Raw genomic sequence first — 16,009 nt, 5'->3', positions numbered from 1 at the left:
ATTTGCTGAGAGGGAGGGAACTAGCTACTTCTCACAACCCTCCTTAATGTGTGTGAACAATCTGTCTCTCCAGTCTGTATTTGTTGACCTGGGAATGAAAATATGCTGTGAAGTGCATGTGAAGACGCCGTATCTAGAGGCAGTGTTTGGTTTGTCCGTGGCGGACTCCAGGGAAGGCTACCCTCAGCAGCTACAGTATCTTTAGGTGATTATATACTAATGAAACCATAGTTATGTATGTTACAATTTCTGCCAATAGATCCTCCTAAATGTTACACACTGATCCTTTAGAACAAAGTTAATCCAGCATGATTTACATGATAGTCCTTTAAATGCAACCAGGGCTTACTATGCCAGTGTGACTTGAAAAGTGTCTGAAATGGGCCACAAAAGGCTTAGTAAATCTGTCTTGTTGCAAAAAGGTAAAATTATCACATATTAATTATCTCTCACCAATCAAAGTACCCACTTAAGAAACCGTAGGGGTGGAGGTTGTGGTGTGAGGAAAAGGGGTGTAAAGACAGCTTGATGAAACAACGAGGGCCTGTCAACTCTGTTAATTCCTACACAGGGAAACCCCCTGCAGGGAAAACGAAACTAAATTAAGAAGTGTAAACAGGGATTTCACAGCCTGGCAATGAGTCATGTAGCAAACCATGCCTTCAACACACATACAGGAATCGACACATGGGTAAATACAAATGCAGTGGAGGCCATTCATATATGCATATAGACCTATAATTATACACAAACTCACATGAGAAGCACACCCACTTATTGTAAACAACAACAAAATGCAAAGGTTAAAACAAATGGACACACTTAATGCATATGATCAAAAGTTAAAGCCATGTTCTAAGACCTACGGTGAAGAGCTCTGCTCTATATGAACTCATCTGAGTTCTCTTTTATTCCCTTCTGTGTCTCCCCCGAGAGCCCCTACATCATTTTGTATGTGCTAAAAAGATAGAGTGTCAAGGCGTTAAGAGGATGAGCTGGAGAAAGTGTTGCAGAAATAGATGGGTTGTGAAATTGAGATGGTATTACATTTGAATCTTCTCGTACTCTATTTAATAGTCGAGAGGACCAGTGAGATTTGCTGTTTTTCTTTAATTTGCATCTTATTTCTCCCTTTCGCACCCTTTCATTCACTCCCTTGCTCACTCTCACCCTCTGCTTTCCTTTTTCGCCTACTGTCTCTTCTCTGTTGCTCTCTAATGCACACATAAAACATGCAGGTAAAAGAACCTTGAAATTAAATTAAACTTTAACAACATTTAAGAAGTCCTAAACTGCTACTTAATACAACTCATTATTTTAACACTGTCAGCATAACAACTTACAGCGAATATTTATCAGCGCTATTTCAGTTACCGCGGTTTACCCAACATTAAATGCCATTAAGTCTGCTCTTAGAACCCACTACCTCAGAGTCGGAAAAACTGAGAGTTGAGAAGGGAAGCACGCAGAAGAGAGATAGAGGGGCACAAGTGGAAGCACGGAGGACTGAAAGATAGCAAAGAAGCGATGCTGCATGTGATGAACATAGTGAAATATTGGTAGGACAGAGGATAAAGTAGAGGGAACAAGGGAGAGGTAGAGGTAGAGAGAGAGTTTTCATAGAGTTGAGGCATGCAACCAAATGTGCATCTCAGGAAGGCCAGTGCTCATTGTCGGTCTCCCTGTAGAGTCTTATTTAATGAGGTAAGCTGCCAAGTCTTAAAGTAGGAGGGGAATTAGCTATTCATCCGCACAAAAGCAAGCTGGCAGACCCTGCATTCCCTCTGTTTCAGTGTCTCTCTCTCTCACACACACACACACACACACACACACACACACACACACACACACACACACACACACACGCACACACCAACCCCCAGCCAGTTGTGTATAATGCACTATTATCCTTCCTGTCTTCTAACTTGAGGCCAGTAATCTATGAATAGATGTTTGAAACAAACAACAGGGTGGCCTGAGGTTGCTCTCTTATTGTGGACAGGGGTTCCCAACTTCAGGTCAGGGGCCTGCTAAGAAATTCTAATTCAAAGATACCTTGAGGGGTAAGTGAAGCCTTTTGCAGGATAAAAAAGTAGGTTATTTATTGTTAATTTATAATGGAACCGCACTGTGTGCATGGTACTTGTGTATCATATAAAAACAAATGCAATATCTTCCTGTAGTTTACTGATTTAAAATCTACTAAAGGGGAACACAAATGTTAAGGTTTGAGAGGTTATTCCAAATTTTAAATTCAAGTTTGGGACTGCAAGACAAATTTAACACCCCCCACAGGCTTGTGAAAAGGAAAGGAAGTCACATGCAAAGTCAATCATTTGAGGACAAGATAAAACATGAAAATACCATTAAAAAATGTTACTCTCTTAACGTCTCTCGGTTGAATTCTGGCTAAAATGGAAGATGTTGGTAGTGGAGGCCTGGGTCTTGTTGAGCTGTGGTTACAACATCAGCAGTAAACAAATCATTGTCTGTCTGGCACTCAAAGCTAAAATCTTGCTGTGACAGTAAAGTAATTGTATGTGGGAAGTTTGAAATGATGGTTAGGCATTGTAACCTTAGTTCTGTGAACACAGGCGCAGCCCTCTAATGGCGCTTTTTAGAGCTGCCCACTCATCTCCACATCTTTGGACACTGGGAAGTAGAAAATGAAGCCTGTGTTTGATAAAAGCTGAGTCATATGAGGTGACTATTGAAGGGTATGTGATGGCTATTTATAAAAAAAGGGGAAATAAGAAGTGAGGAGAAAATAATTGAGGTGAGAAGAAGGGAAAATTGAAGAATGGTGGTCCCTTAAGTTGATTTAAAAAATCTGAGATTCTACCTATTTATTTTTTACATTGAGAAATAGGAGACTGTGGCATAAACAAGATTTAAAAATCCAAGTGAAAATTGGGATTATAAACATACAAAAAAAGAAAATGCAGATTCTGTCTTTGTTTTTTTTTGTTTTTTTACTTATGTGGTGCATATTAAGAGTTTCTTTTGTGTTTACTATCTTTTCTGTTCACTTTAGTTTATTGAAAGCATTTTTGAGATGCACTTCACTGTAAGAGCACCTTCTTTACTGTGAACAGCAGTGAATAGAGTCTTCTTGGAAACAACACCTTCTCCATGCATGGGAACATGAAATCTGGGTGGGAGTTACATCAGTTGACAAGATGTTTCTTTAAAGAAACAAATTGGTTAACCAAAACAATGAGCCTTACAAATGGAGGAGAGGAGAGGAGAGGAGAGGAGAGGAGAGGAGAGATGGCTGTGGCATCGTTGTGATTCAGTGGAGGTCTCTATTGATTGACTAGGCACGCCTGACACTCCCCAAGCTCATAATGTCCCATGTTTACTTAGCATGTACACTTCACTACATACGGACTTGTGTGTATGTGTGTTCTTGTCGATACCAGTTATGAGCCTGTTCAGTCAAGGTGATACCAAATTTGCAAACAAGAACCAGTGACCAAAGTTTGCTTTGGTTTAAGCCAAACAGATCAATGTCTTATGACTAAACAAGGTCAGTGAGTTCCTGTTTGTAAAGCCATTTATTCTGCAGATGCATACACCATAGCTTAAGCCTTTTACTTTGTGTAGGAGTGCTTTACCTTTCGGACAATAATCCAGTAGCCTATGATACGATCCGTGGCCTCAGGATCTTTCTGTGTCCACTGCAGGTTGTAGGAATAGTTGTTTCCTTTTAGGATTCGGACTGGATTGGGTGTGTCGAAGTAGAATTCAGCATTGTAGGGTTGTGCTGTTGTATGGGAGCAAAGAGAGAGAGAGAACAACATGTCATGGATTAACACACTGAAGAAGATAACTACCCAATGTTAGATATAAATATAAGATCAATGTATAGATAGATAGATAGATAGATAGATAGATAGATAGATAGATAGATAGATAGATAGATAGATAGATAGATAGATAGATAGATAGATCGATAGATAGATAGACAGATAGATAGACAGATAGACAGATAGACAGATAGATAGATAGATAGTCTCACCAGAGACATTAAATGTGCAGGTTGATATTCCTGCACTATTGCTGACTCGGCACTCATAAGAGCCATTGTTGGTGGGTTCCAGCTTAAACTTCAGCTCTGGTGTCTCCTTCAGGTCTGGCATGGGCATGCGGATTAAGTCGCCATTACGGAACCAGCGGATGTCTATTAGGCGAGGCGGGTTTGACCGCAGGACCGTACATCTCAGGGTCACCATTTGATAGTTCCTAGAACGCACATCCTGGAAGACTGGGTCCAGTATGGGAGCATCTGTGGAGACAACAGAACTGTATTAGTCTATTTAAAACATTTGTCAATCAAAGTGACATTGTTCAACCTGCCATGTAAGGGTACGAGGCTCAGTAGCAATTCATTTCATAAGAATGTATGTACATATTTCCCATTAACTAATTCATTTATTAATTCATTCTTTACAGCAACTAATCATTTAATGTCACTGCTTTTGTTTGATTTGTCTGGAGTTGCCTACAAACATCATGTTATTCTAGCCACTAAATTGTCTGTCAAAAAATACATTTACATTTACATCATATTACTGATACTATGTCAAAAACAGATATAACCAAAATGTTAGTGTAATAATGTTGCAAATTATATGCAAATTATGTTTTATCATACAATAGAGTGCCGTTGCAGACACATAGCCTATGCATTTTTTTACACAAATATTTGAATTGTTTAGTCAAACACCCATAATCAGTGACTTCAGTGCTGAACATATCGGATCATTTCTGAATCTTTGGTTTCTTGGTTTCAGCACGGTATCCACTTTACTATAATTAATATACTCACATGGTCATATACACCGTCTGCGCGACGTATTAGGGACACTTAATTTGTGATTAAGCATAGGGGTAGGGTGAATCCATGTAAAACCCATTAAGCCTAATCGTTTTCCATTTTAAAATCCATTCCCATCATACCGGGTGAGATGGAGATAAACTGAACTAGAAAAAGTTTGAGGAGGAATTTTAAGCTTAGAGATGTGGACAATGCAAAATGGGCTGCAGCGGTGTACATTACCATCATCATTCATGTCTCATTTCCTCTGCCTAGTCATCTTTTTTGTTCTCTGCAGTGTAAATTTCCTCACAGCATCAGAAAACATTAGTTTTGACAAATCATCCGACACAGAGCAACTGTTATTGCCACGGGGGATCAGGGATTTCTACGAGGCACAATCCCATCCCTGCTGCTAACCTATCCTAACCAGCTGTAATTAATCTGTCAGCGGCGATGTGTGGCTCTGCGGTTAATGACTGACTAGCTGCTGTTGCCCTGGGGTCAGTCAAGACACAACGAAGTCAAATGACTCTTCCGCAAATCACCAACCAGCTAGTTCACCCCTGGCTAATCATGTAGATAATAGACAAGATGCGAATGGTGGTTTTGCCGTGCTAACAGTGATTAAATCTGGTGTTAAGGCCCCAAGATGTGAGGCAGCATGACTGGAGTCCCTTATGAATCAAGTTTATCAGATGCAGATGTGTAATTATAGTCTAATCTATGTTGTGTCTGTAATTTAGACAGATAGGGCTATGGATGAGCTACACTAAGGAGGAGAGACAGAGACAGACAGAAAGATAACATAAGAAGCAGAGGAGAGGACATAGAAATGCTCTTATTGTGCTTGATACAATGTGGAAATCTCCAGGCAGAATCAACCATCTCAGGAGTAATCAAAATAATAATGCATTCAACAAGGAGCTTCCATAATCACAGTGAACTGACTGACACCTTATCACAATATTTAAATAACTACTGAGGGAGATGTCTATGAAATCCTGGCCATTGAACATAAACTAATTAGTGTTTATCTCTGAACATAAACACAAAACCCTCTTTAGCTTGGCTTTTTTATTATTTTGTTATTATTCAATTTTTGTAAATAATTTATTTTACGATATTCTTGTTTTAAAATGTTTTATTTCCTTTTTTCTATTTAATTTTATATTGTCTCAAACCTTTTATTATTTAGTTTGTTTGCTATAGGCACAGGTATACACAGCAAAACCAAATCCACAGTTTACCATTCTGTGCTTGCACTCCAACCAGAGGAACATGAGTAAGCACCTGCATGCTAAACAGACTGGAAACCACCATAACATTTAACTCCTTAGCTTCAGTGTTGCCTGTTTGTTTTTAATCTAGACTCCCAGCATGTAGATCCAACATATATAGAGCTTCCTATTTTCTTATTTATACAATCTAAATTGCAATGTACTGCTGGGTGTAGTTTGACCTCTTGAAATGACTATGTTGCATGCACTTCCTGCAGCCACATCAGTACCATGTGATAGAGCTGAGGGATGGGTGAGCGGTCAAAGGTCATACTGTAATCCTATGGCCTGATTAGTGTATGATCACATACCCTGCTCCTGCTTATAGACACACATATGCATACTGATGGCTATCTGACTTTGGAAACAGGTTGGGTAGAAAAAGCAGGCAAACTGTGGAGCAATGGTGTTAGAAATAGGGAGGAGAGAGGGAAAGAGGAGGAGGTATGTTGTGAGCTGGTTTGTGAGCAGTTTATAAATCATTCTATCCCCAGTAGAATTTGGTAGACATGTTATTACAATCCCTTAGCTGGCCTTGAGTATTCAGTTCAACAATTATAGTTTCTTTGCAGTAGGTTTCACTTTGTCAAGTCATGAGGTTACTTCAATTTCTAACCCAACTTTCAGATTCTCTGAAGCTTTGTTTTTGCATCCCTCTGCTACTCATTTGGGACTCACAGCACCACAATTCAATGTTTCATAGCCAGAAGACCATAATCCATGTAAACACACCATCTATCTGTCTTATTGAGTGCAAAATGGATTCCATCCGGGAACGCAACACTGACCAAGCCAAACATTTACATTACACAAAGAGAAAATCAATTTACATGAGACTGAGAGAGGGAGGAGGTGAGTAGAGAGGGTAAGGTGGGATGAAGGGAGAGAGAAACAGCTCTTAAAGGAGAAGACAATGAAGAAGACAAATGATAGGGAAAGTGTGGTGTGAAAGTGAGAAAAGTCGATGATTGAGTATGGGAGGTGAGGAGAGGATGGGAGAATGTAGGATGCAGAAAGGGAATGACAAGACAGAGAGAGGTCCTCTCTCATGGCCAGCAGTTAGCTGATTGATGATGATGAGAATGGCAATGAGGAAGAACAGCCACCTCTCGTGGAGGGAAAGTGGGCAAGTAAAGAAGGGATACAAGGCGAATAGAGGAAGTGGGAAAGGCGAGAGTGGCAAAAATCTGCATATCCACTTAATTTTATCTGCCATAAAAAATGATGGTATCTGTCCTTCACATCCATCAACAACTTTAATAGAAGGAGGCAAAACAAACCTGATAAAATAAACAAATTAAGTAAAATGGGATAGGGGCATAAAGTAGACAGTACAGATCTGATTCTCCGCACCTTTGTTGGCTATAGCTCAACAGTACAAAAATATCTCCTCTTACATGGTATTTCTATATCTGCCAGCATGTTTCTCTCTTTTTCTCTTTTCCATCTTTCTAACCTCCCAATAAATCAAATATTTTCTTCAGAACTTTCCCTTACCCTCCTCCCGTACCTTCCTCCCTTATTCCACTATCCCTAACCCTGCCTTCCAGTTACAAGCTCTCTCTCTTAACCCTGTCTCTCTCTCTCTCTCTCTCTCTCTCTCTCTCTCTCTCTCTCTCTCTCTCTCTCTCTCTCTCTGTCTGTCTGTCTCTCTCTTTCAGTCCTGCTCATGTATCTGTGTCATCTCTCTGTTCCTTTCTCTGTCCAGAGTGGGGTGGCCACCTGGTCCATTAATCAGACTTGGCCAGTGTGGACAGCAGAGCTCACACAGTGTTGCCCTTCCGCCCCGCCTGCATTAGCAAACCCTGTAAATCCTTCTTGAAGAGCGGGACAAGATAGGAGAGGAGAGGAGAGAGATTTTAGTGTGTTTTTATCAAGTGTGTCAGAGTGGGAAATTGGTCCTACTCTCGGACAAACACATAGTTGGTTCTTCTTTTAAGCTTTTGTTAATTTTGCTTGTTTGGTAACGAAGAAATGCCGTTAATATGGCAAGAAATATAAGATCAGGGCTAAAATATCTTTATCCAGACGGATTGACTTTCCATAAGAAATCTCATACACTGCATCAGTCCTATAGTTAAAAGTAGGACCACAGTCGATCTGAGAATTTGGATTCAAAAAATAAAAATTCCCTCGTTAAAATGCTTGATGAATACAGCCACCTTTTAATTTTCCCTCTCCTTTTGAGACATTTTTAATGTGTTTTAGATGCACTGCACTTGTTTTTTGTATCCTCATGTTTTTCTAATAGCTTGTACATTTCACTTTACATATAACTTTGATTAGTAGCGTTTTAACTTGACCCCGTACACAGGGCACACTGGGAGTGTGCTGAAAGGGTTGAATTGAATACTGACTTCCTGTTAACATAAATTTACTGAATTAAATTGAGCACTTAGCAATACAGTAACACATTGCTGTGCAAGCTTTAACCAATGCAGTACATTAGTGACTCACCTAATAACACTTTAAACTAGGGAACGTTTACTAGTGAATGTTGTTATTTAAGTTAACAATGGGTTTATGATTAATGTGGTTGGGTTTTCTGTGTGGCTTTTTCTAATTTAGTTATTAAACACTATGGATGCAATTTTTGTTTGTTCATTGGTTTTACCCATTGGTGCCAATAAGCTACATGAATAACAACACTCACACTGTTGGTAACAACTTCTATATGGTGTGCAGATTTTGCCCACCGGGTGTGCTACTATTATATTTGTAACCCCCTGCTACCCATACATATGCTGTTTTTCTAGTCTTAAAAGCAATTGTTTTTTGTTCTAAAATAAAGAACAGTAATAGAAAGTTGGAAAAACTGCACAGCATGCACATGCAGCTTTGAGTGACAAGTGATTTTGAGGATGCTTAAAGCACATTTAAATTAGTTGATAGTTTCCAGAGAAATCACAATAAAATCTTTATTTCTATTACCTATTCCTTTCTTAAAGCCCATCCTCCAGGACCTTTATGATGACAGACCCCACTGGAGTGCTCACAAAGGGGAAGGGGTAGGTTTAGCAAAAACAACTTTTAAGCTGTAGAGATGTGTCCTGGTTTTATTTTTACTCTCCGTTTTTTACATTGTTTAGATTACCATACATTTCATTTTTTGTCTTTAGGTACATAGTGTATGCCATTATTGAGGGTAGGGGAAAAGAAACGTGCAGTGTTTAAATGCATCACTGATATTTCTATAGCAACAAGAAAGACTTGTTATGGCCTATGGATGTCAACGCAAAGATAACACTGGGTACCTTTTACACTTTCATTGGGTTGGCTGATGACTACCAAACATTTTTCCTCTGGGACAACCATTGTTAAGGGTAATACCCTCTATATAGCTATAATGTTTACACTTTACAATTGTATTTTACACAATATATAATCTATATGTATATATATATTCTAGTTCTGAAGTTGTTTTCATTTTCATTTATAATTCATTTTTCTTTGTTCTGCTGACACTACTACCAGTATTACAGTTTGCTGCTACCGTTGCCCAGGGATCATTAAAGTTTCATATTATCCTGTCTTATGTTAGTAGTAAGCAAGATTCAGCAATAATAGCATTTGAAAGCAGTCATAACCATTCTGGACTTATTTACACCAAACTGTGCTGCAGGAGTACTCTCAACAAGTACCCCCAGGGCTTCTGCTGCTACAGCGGTGCTGCATATTGTTTCAGCTGAATCCTCAGGTGAATATAATCTTATCCACACTTACACTGCACATTGAGCTGGACCTGTGCCTCTCTGCGTTTGATGTTAAGCCCATTGTATGGAGCAGTCTGGCACCGGTACAGCCCCATCATGTCTCGGCTGACGTTCTTTAGCCTCAAGCGGCCATCAGGTGTCTCCACCATGGTCTTCCCTCCTGGCATCAGCAGGTCCTTTTCTGTCCGTGACCAGAGTATAGGTGGGCGTGGTTTGCCATCTACCACCAAGCACACCAGCTCAGCGTTACCTCCCTCTCGCACACTGACCAGCTGACCTCCTGATGGAACTGACAGTACTGGAGGAGAGACTGGAGGCAAGGGCAGAGAAAAAGGGGAGGGAATAGTAAGAACAGATGCAAGTTTTATTCTCTACATGATTTACAAATTACAGATGGTTTAAACAGAGAAACTGAGACAGACGGAGAATGAAAAGGTATGAAAGAAACATGTACAAGGCAAATTTTATTGGACAATCACACAGTTTCAATGCAACATAGGAACAGTAAAAAAGATTCCTGCTCAGTGTTAAGTGCTAATGTTCTGGTTAACCACACATGAGAATGCACATTAAAACACACACATAGTTCCACAGACACATAGTTATACACCACTATAATTATCTGCGTTGCACCAACCAAGCAACAAGGGAATAAGGTTCATACAGAGACAGAGAAAGGGGAAAGCAATAGGATATTGTCTGAAGAAAGTATTGTATTAAGGTTGTCACTTTTTGTTCAAAATCCTAACTACCAGGATACTAGCAGCTACATCCGTTTAAATTAATTTAAATGTGTGTGCGCACTCTCCATCTGACCCTTTCAATGCCATGTTTATCAGTAAACTTCAGTAACTGTTGCTCTGTTTGCTGACACAAAATGGAGAAAACTAGCAAGTCATGTGTCAGCCCTACGGTATAATGTATACATTATGCATATACTGTATATAGACTGCACCGCAGTGAGAAGAAAGAGTGTGAAGAGAGGAGATAGTCTAGGAAGATGGGGGAAAAATGTGTGAAAGCTACCATCAAGATGAAAGACTGAGCAGTTAATCAATAAAGACTGAAATGGAGAGGAAAATAACTTTTTCAGGAGAGGTTTTCCTAAAACAATTTGACACCTAATGTGTTTTTAAGATATAGTCAGCTTGAATGATAAATTGTTTCTTAAAGTAACAGCATCTGACTAACAACTAACCAGTATATTTGTTACCACATAGACTGGTGATGCTGCTGATCAGCAGTTGCATATATACATATATTTACAGCCTATTTGGACATTTGGATTTGTTATTGCTTGTAGTTTAAATACAGAAAAATGTATAGACCCAACAAGGTATTTTTTCCTTTTGACAGCATGTGTTAGCTATTTCACTCTAACTGACAGATGCTTAGAAAGTCATGGAAATTTGTTTTAGTCTGACAGAGATATGAAATAAAAAAGGAAAATCTCACCACTGTTCTGAGAGATGTTGACATCCACGCGAAGCTCCGGCACCCTGCTTCCTGGAAAGTTTGCTACACAGCTGTAAGTAGCTAAGTCTCTGAACTTCATGTCCACAATCTCCAAGCTACTTGTGCCAGGTGCCATGTCTGGGTCGCTGCGCAGCAGGATAAGGCTATCCGAGTTGAAGACAGGTCCACCATTCTTGTACCAGGTGTAGTTGACCTTGTCCTGTGGGGTGGCGTCAACGTGGCACGACAGCTTGAGATCCCGACCCATTTGGATGGTCTCGCTGTCCTTGTTGGAGTCTGGTGTAATCTGGAAGGTCAGGTTGCTCATTGCTGTGTGTGGTGGTAGCAGGGTACAGAGAAAGTGAGAAGAAAGGGTTAAGTAGATGGTACAATATGGTATGAGGTAAGCTGTGGTGAAGTCTGAAAAACAATGAATGGGGGACGGACGTCCCCAGCAAAATATTTTAAATGCTCACTAATAAATGACTGGGGAAAGACCCAAAGGCACTGAAGAATTAAAACACCTTTATGTTGGGACATTTTCTTTAATTTGCAAAATGTGTGAATGAGTATTCAAAAAGGGTGTCGTGCCATCTTGGCAAGAAATTAAACACACTCTTAACAGGTACAAACGTGTCTTCCCACCTTCTTAATAGAAAAATAAATGTCCTGGTAACTCCAGTCTTGTGTAGCACTGAAGCTACTGGACAATCCTAACTGAGGTTTATTAATCTCTCACTTGCTACATAACCTTTATTTTGAAATTCTACTTTGGCAGCACATATTCATGTAGCCTATGTCATGCCAATTACATTTGTTAAAGTTTGTCAAATATAAATGAAATTTAAATTTGACAAAAGAGACTGAAATTAAGTTTTAAGAATGACATCAAAAAGAAGGAATTGGCATAGTAGTGTGATTGAGGGAGAAGGAGAGAGTAAAAAAAACCAATTAAAATCTTCTTTAAGTGGATGGAGGAGGGGGAAGATGGCTTATACAGAATGGTATATGAGTTTGCGACATAGTGTGTGAGGCATAAGGAGGGGGCAGAATGACAGAAAGAAACCAAAGGAAAAAGGAAATTGAAGAAGAAAGAAAGCAAGGAAGAGGAAGAGGCAAATTGTGAAGGAGGGAGAGACAAAAGGAAGCAAGATAGAGAATAAAATAACAGGGGGATAAAGAGGAGGGGGGTGGAAACAAAATCAAGGACAAAGAGTAACTCTCACACTGTCACATTTAATTTTCAGTTTCAAAGGCTGCGTTTCCCCAACAGATTTCCATATTGAATACAAAACAGCTCTCTGTTTCCCCACCAAGGGGAGAGACAGGCGGCAAGGAGGAGAGAGGAGCGTGATTTAAACTCCTTTCGAGCTTGTTAACAAGATGCTTGGGTGGAGCCATGGAAGTGGAGCAGTGACCATATGGTTAACATGATCCTGCAACTTTACCTGGTTAGTGTGGAGACAATGTTGTGTGTGTGTGTGTGTGTGTGTGTGTGTGTGTGTGTGTGTGTGTGTGTGTGTATGTGATGTGGGAGCCTGGGGCTGTGTGCATCAGTGTGCATGTGCAAGTGTGTCACCTGCCTACCTGCAGACTCCTATATCGATGCACTGACTGAACATGTGTGTGTGTGTGTGTGTGTGTGTGTGCGTGTGTGCGTGTGTGTGTTTTTGTGTGTTTCCTTTTTGCCACCTGTGCTGGTGTGGCGATGCGTTCAGGCCCATTAAGCTAACAGGAGAAACCCATCCAGCATACGTTCTCTACAGTGTTAACTAACAGGAGAGACTGTCGCTAATTGCTTCCACTCCAGTCTAACTAATTGGAGTGAATAAAGATGATTAAAGGGGCTAAAAATAGCCTGAGGGGAGGGAGAATGGAAGGCTTATGTTTTAACAGCAGGGGAAGAGAGAAAAAGAGCAATACTTAACCCGCCTATTCTGACAAGCTTCACATCAGCTTTCTGTAATGATGGATCAACTTCTCACATGTCACACACCACACAGACACATTCTGTACATGCACAGATGTATATATTTGCACATTAAGGCTAGAGATGGCTGGACCGATAGTACTTTGCAATGAAAAAAACAGTATGTTTAATCAAATACTTTTAATAATAATCAGATATTTATCAGGTATGTGTCTTTCAGTGTGTGTGTGTGTGTGTGTGTGTGTGTGTGTGTATTTGCTTTGTCAAAAATAATGTTCTGAGTGTGCTTTTACAATCTCTACTGTTAACCTTAAAAAACAAACAACTGTGGTATTTATAAAAAATAAATAAATGAATAAAAAATTGCACCCATTATTTCTAGTTTCAAAGCTTTAGCTAAATTAGGGCCCTAAATTGTTGGTGGATGAACACATTATGTTTATACCCAAACCAGCTGCAAAAAGAGCGGACACACATACACACTATTAACCTCAAAACATGTTTACCAAAAAATCTCCCACCTCCTGTCCCTCTGTCATCTGGAAACACACACACACACACACACACACACACACACCCACTTACTCCTGACAACGAGATTGACGTTCTTGCGAGCAGGGTTCCCCACATTGTTGACAGCCGTGCAGTTGTAGAACCCCGCATCGGCCGGTGTGACGGCCCGCAAAATCAGCGTTGGCCCTCGAACTTGGGCACTTAGGGGAAGGGGCCCGGGGTAACGCGACCACGTCACAGAGGGGAGGGGGAAACCTGCAGTCACCTCACAGGTTAAGAGCACATCCTGCCCGGGATCCACCACCACCGTGTCGTTAACTGACAGCCGGATCATTGGAGGAGCTGGAGGGAGACACGGGAGGGAGAGAGAAAAAAGGATTATAAGTGCAAATCTTTTTCTCTGTGGTTTATAGATGTTTACTCCTAGATGTCATCGGCGATGTTAACTGTCTCTCTGCACCTGATATACAGCGATTCAAATACAGGTTTCCCAGTTGGATTGCTGGTTGGTTATAGGATTCTGCATGCATGATCACATTATTTATATATATATTATTTATAATGAGAGTATGTGACAGTATGTTTATGTATGTGTTAATACCCAAGCTACTGGTTTTCTATTTATTTAGCAAGTTTTATATATATATAAATATATATACACTTGGTATCCAACTCCATCCTTGTAGAAGTAAAAATCAGGAAAATTGTAGTACTCGAGAACCAGACGTAAACAGATATAAATACATATTGAGCAGCAATGAACTCCCAAATGCTCAGAGCCAGTTATGGATATTTCAAAGAAAGGGGTAACAGTTGTCTATGGAGGATCAGCACTTTAAATCCCTAGACACAGTCAAGACCTGACCTCCAACCAAATCAGCACACAGCAGCCGTTTATAATTTTCCTCTGACTGCAAATATGATGTATTTGTTTCTCACAGATTATGTGTGTGGTGATGGAATTTCCAGCCTTCTCTCAATATACACTCATCAGTAAACCAATGGTAATTCATTTCCCTGCTCCCCTGCTCTTATATCAGTCGCATCTGTTTCCAAGCCACTGTGTCATTTTCTTATGACTGACCTAACAGGAAAAGAACAGGATGACCCAAAATGAGATCGGTTTGAGCCCAGAAGTTTCAAAATACAAAAAAGGACAGAGCAGTGGGAGCGAGGGGCGCACACACTGCCCAGTGCAGTACTGAACTGACAAGGAAGGAGAGAATAAAAGACAGAAGTGAAGCAGGAGAGGGGAAAAGGGGCAAACAAAAAAAAAAAAAGATATTAATCATCTAAGAGGAGGTCTCGGTAGAGGGAGGAAAGAAAAACACCCACAGTGACAGTGACACCAGTATGTACACACACTCATAATGGGCTCATACAGTTATTTTGATACTTGAATTCTCATAAAGGAGCTTAATGCTCACACTGTCTGTAAACCAGGAAATCCACAGTGCATAAATACATACAGTATAAGAAAGTTACCCCGAAAAAGAACTTGCCATTTTAAGCTTTTGGTTTTACTTTTAAACCACCACCAGGAGCTGATGTCTCGCATTAGACCGATGATGGCACAGGTCTTGTGCTTGTATTTGTACTTGTACAAAGGGGAAAGTTTTATTTTGTTAATGAAAAGTTCACCGATTTTAATGTGTGGAAGCCAGTATATACATATATTCGTCCAGTGTAAAAGAGTCTGTGTAGATTTGATTCTTATTGCCATTTATCCATTGGTGTAAGGTTAGTGCTAAAAACACCGTCTATCATTGCTCCACCCAAAACAACACAGACTGAATGAGTTGCTTAACATTCCAGTTCCAGAGGTGTGGCTGAGTTCAGTTACTCAGTTACACCGGTACCAAACAAGACAGGTAGTCATTTTTGCAGTTTGATGCTTAATGGTCCAAAAATCTATATCTTTACACTGAGATGGAGTCAAGTGAATATATGTAATGTGAAAGGGATTTCTAGTGACAAACCGACAGAAAATGACAAGCTGCCTCTGCTGCTCAATGGGTTGTGTTATTATTAGCCTCTTTGAGCTCCTTGTTTCAGTTTTAGTTATATCTATATGCCTATTGTATGGTTCCATCTCACCGCTCCTATCAAGTCAATTTCCAGCAACAGTATTCAGCTGTTTTTAGAAAACAAGCACTGTTTAAACCATTATATGTTATGGGTGCTGTTAAAAACCTCTTTGTAAAACAAGGATCTCTATACAGTATGTGGTCAATATTGTTTTATATGGAGCATCAAACAAACGTCCCTGCTGCCTAACGATGGTGAAAACCCTGTTCCA

General features: G+C 40.0%; 1 protein-coding gene across 2 annotated transcripts in view; it reads right to left on the bottom strand.

The window, feature by feature from the left end:
* The window catches only part of LOC127351888 (MAM domain-containing glycosylphosphatidylinositol anchor protein 1), a 172,420-nt gene that overhangs the window by 40,620 nt on the left and 115,791 nt on the right, over nt 1-16,009 (bottom strand). For both annotated transcript variants that reach the window (XM_051379864.1, XM_051379865.1), the window contains exons 7-11: nt 13,783-14,052; nt 11,268-11,597; nt 9,823-10,122; nt 4,022-4,288; nt 3,618-3,766 (exon numbers count right to left, since the gene is read on the bottom strand). In XM_051379864.1, the coding sequence (XP_051235824.1) occupies nt 3,618-3,766; nt 4,022-4,288; nt 9,823-10,122; nt 11,268-11,597; nt 13,783-14,052 (1,316 nt within the window). The remainder of the gene's footprint in view (nt 1-3,617; nt 3,767-4,021; nt 4,289-9,822; nt 10,123-11,267; nt 11,598-13,782; nt 14,053-16,009) is intronic.

This window comes from Dicentrarchus labrax, unplaced genomic scaffold (assembly GCF_905237075.1).
Source record: "Dicentrarchus labrax unplaced genomic scaffold, dlabrax2021, whole genome shotgun sequence".
NCBI lineage: Eukaryota > Metazoa > Chordata > Actinopteri > Moronidae > Dicentrarchus > Dicentrarchus labrax.
This window is presented reverse-complemented; position numbering and strand designations above follow the sequence as displayed.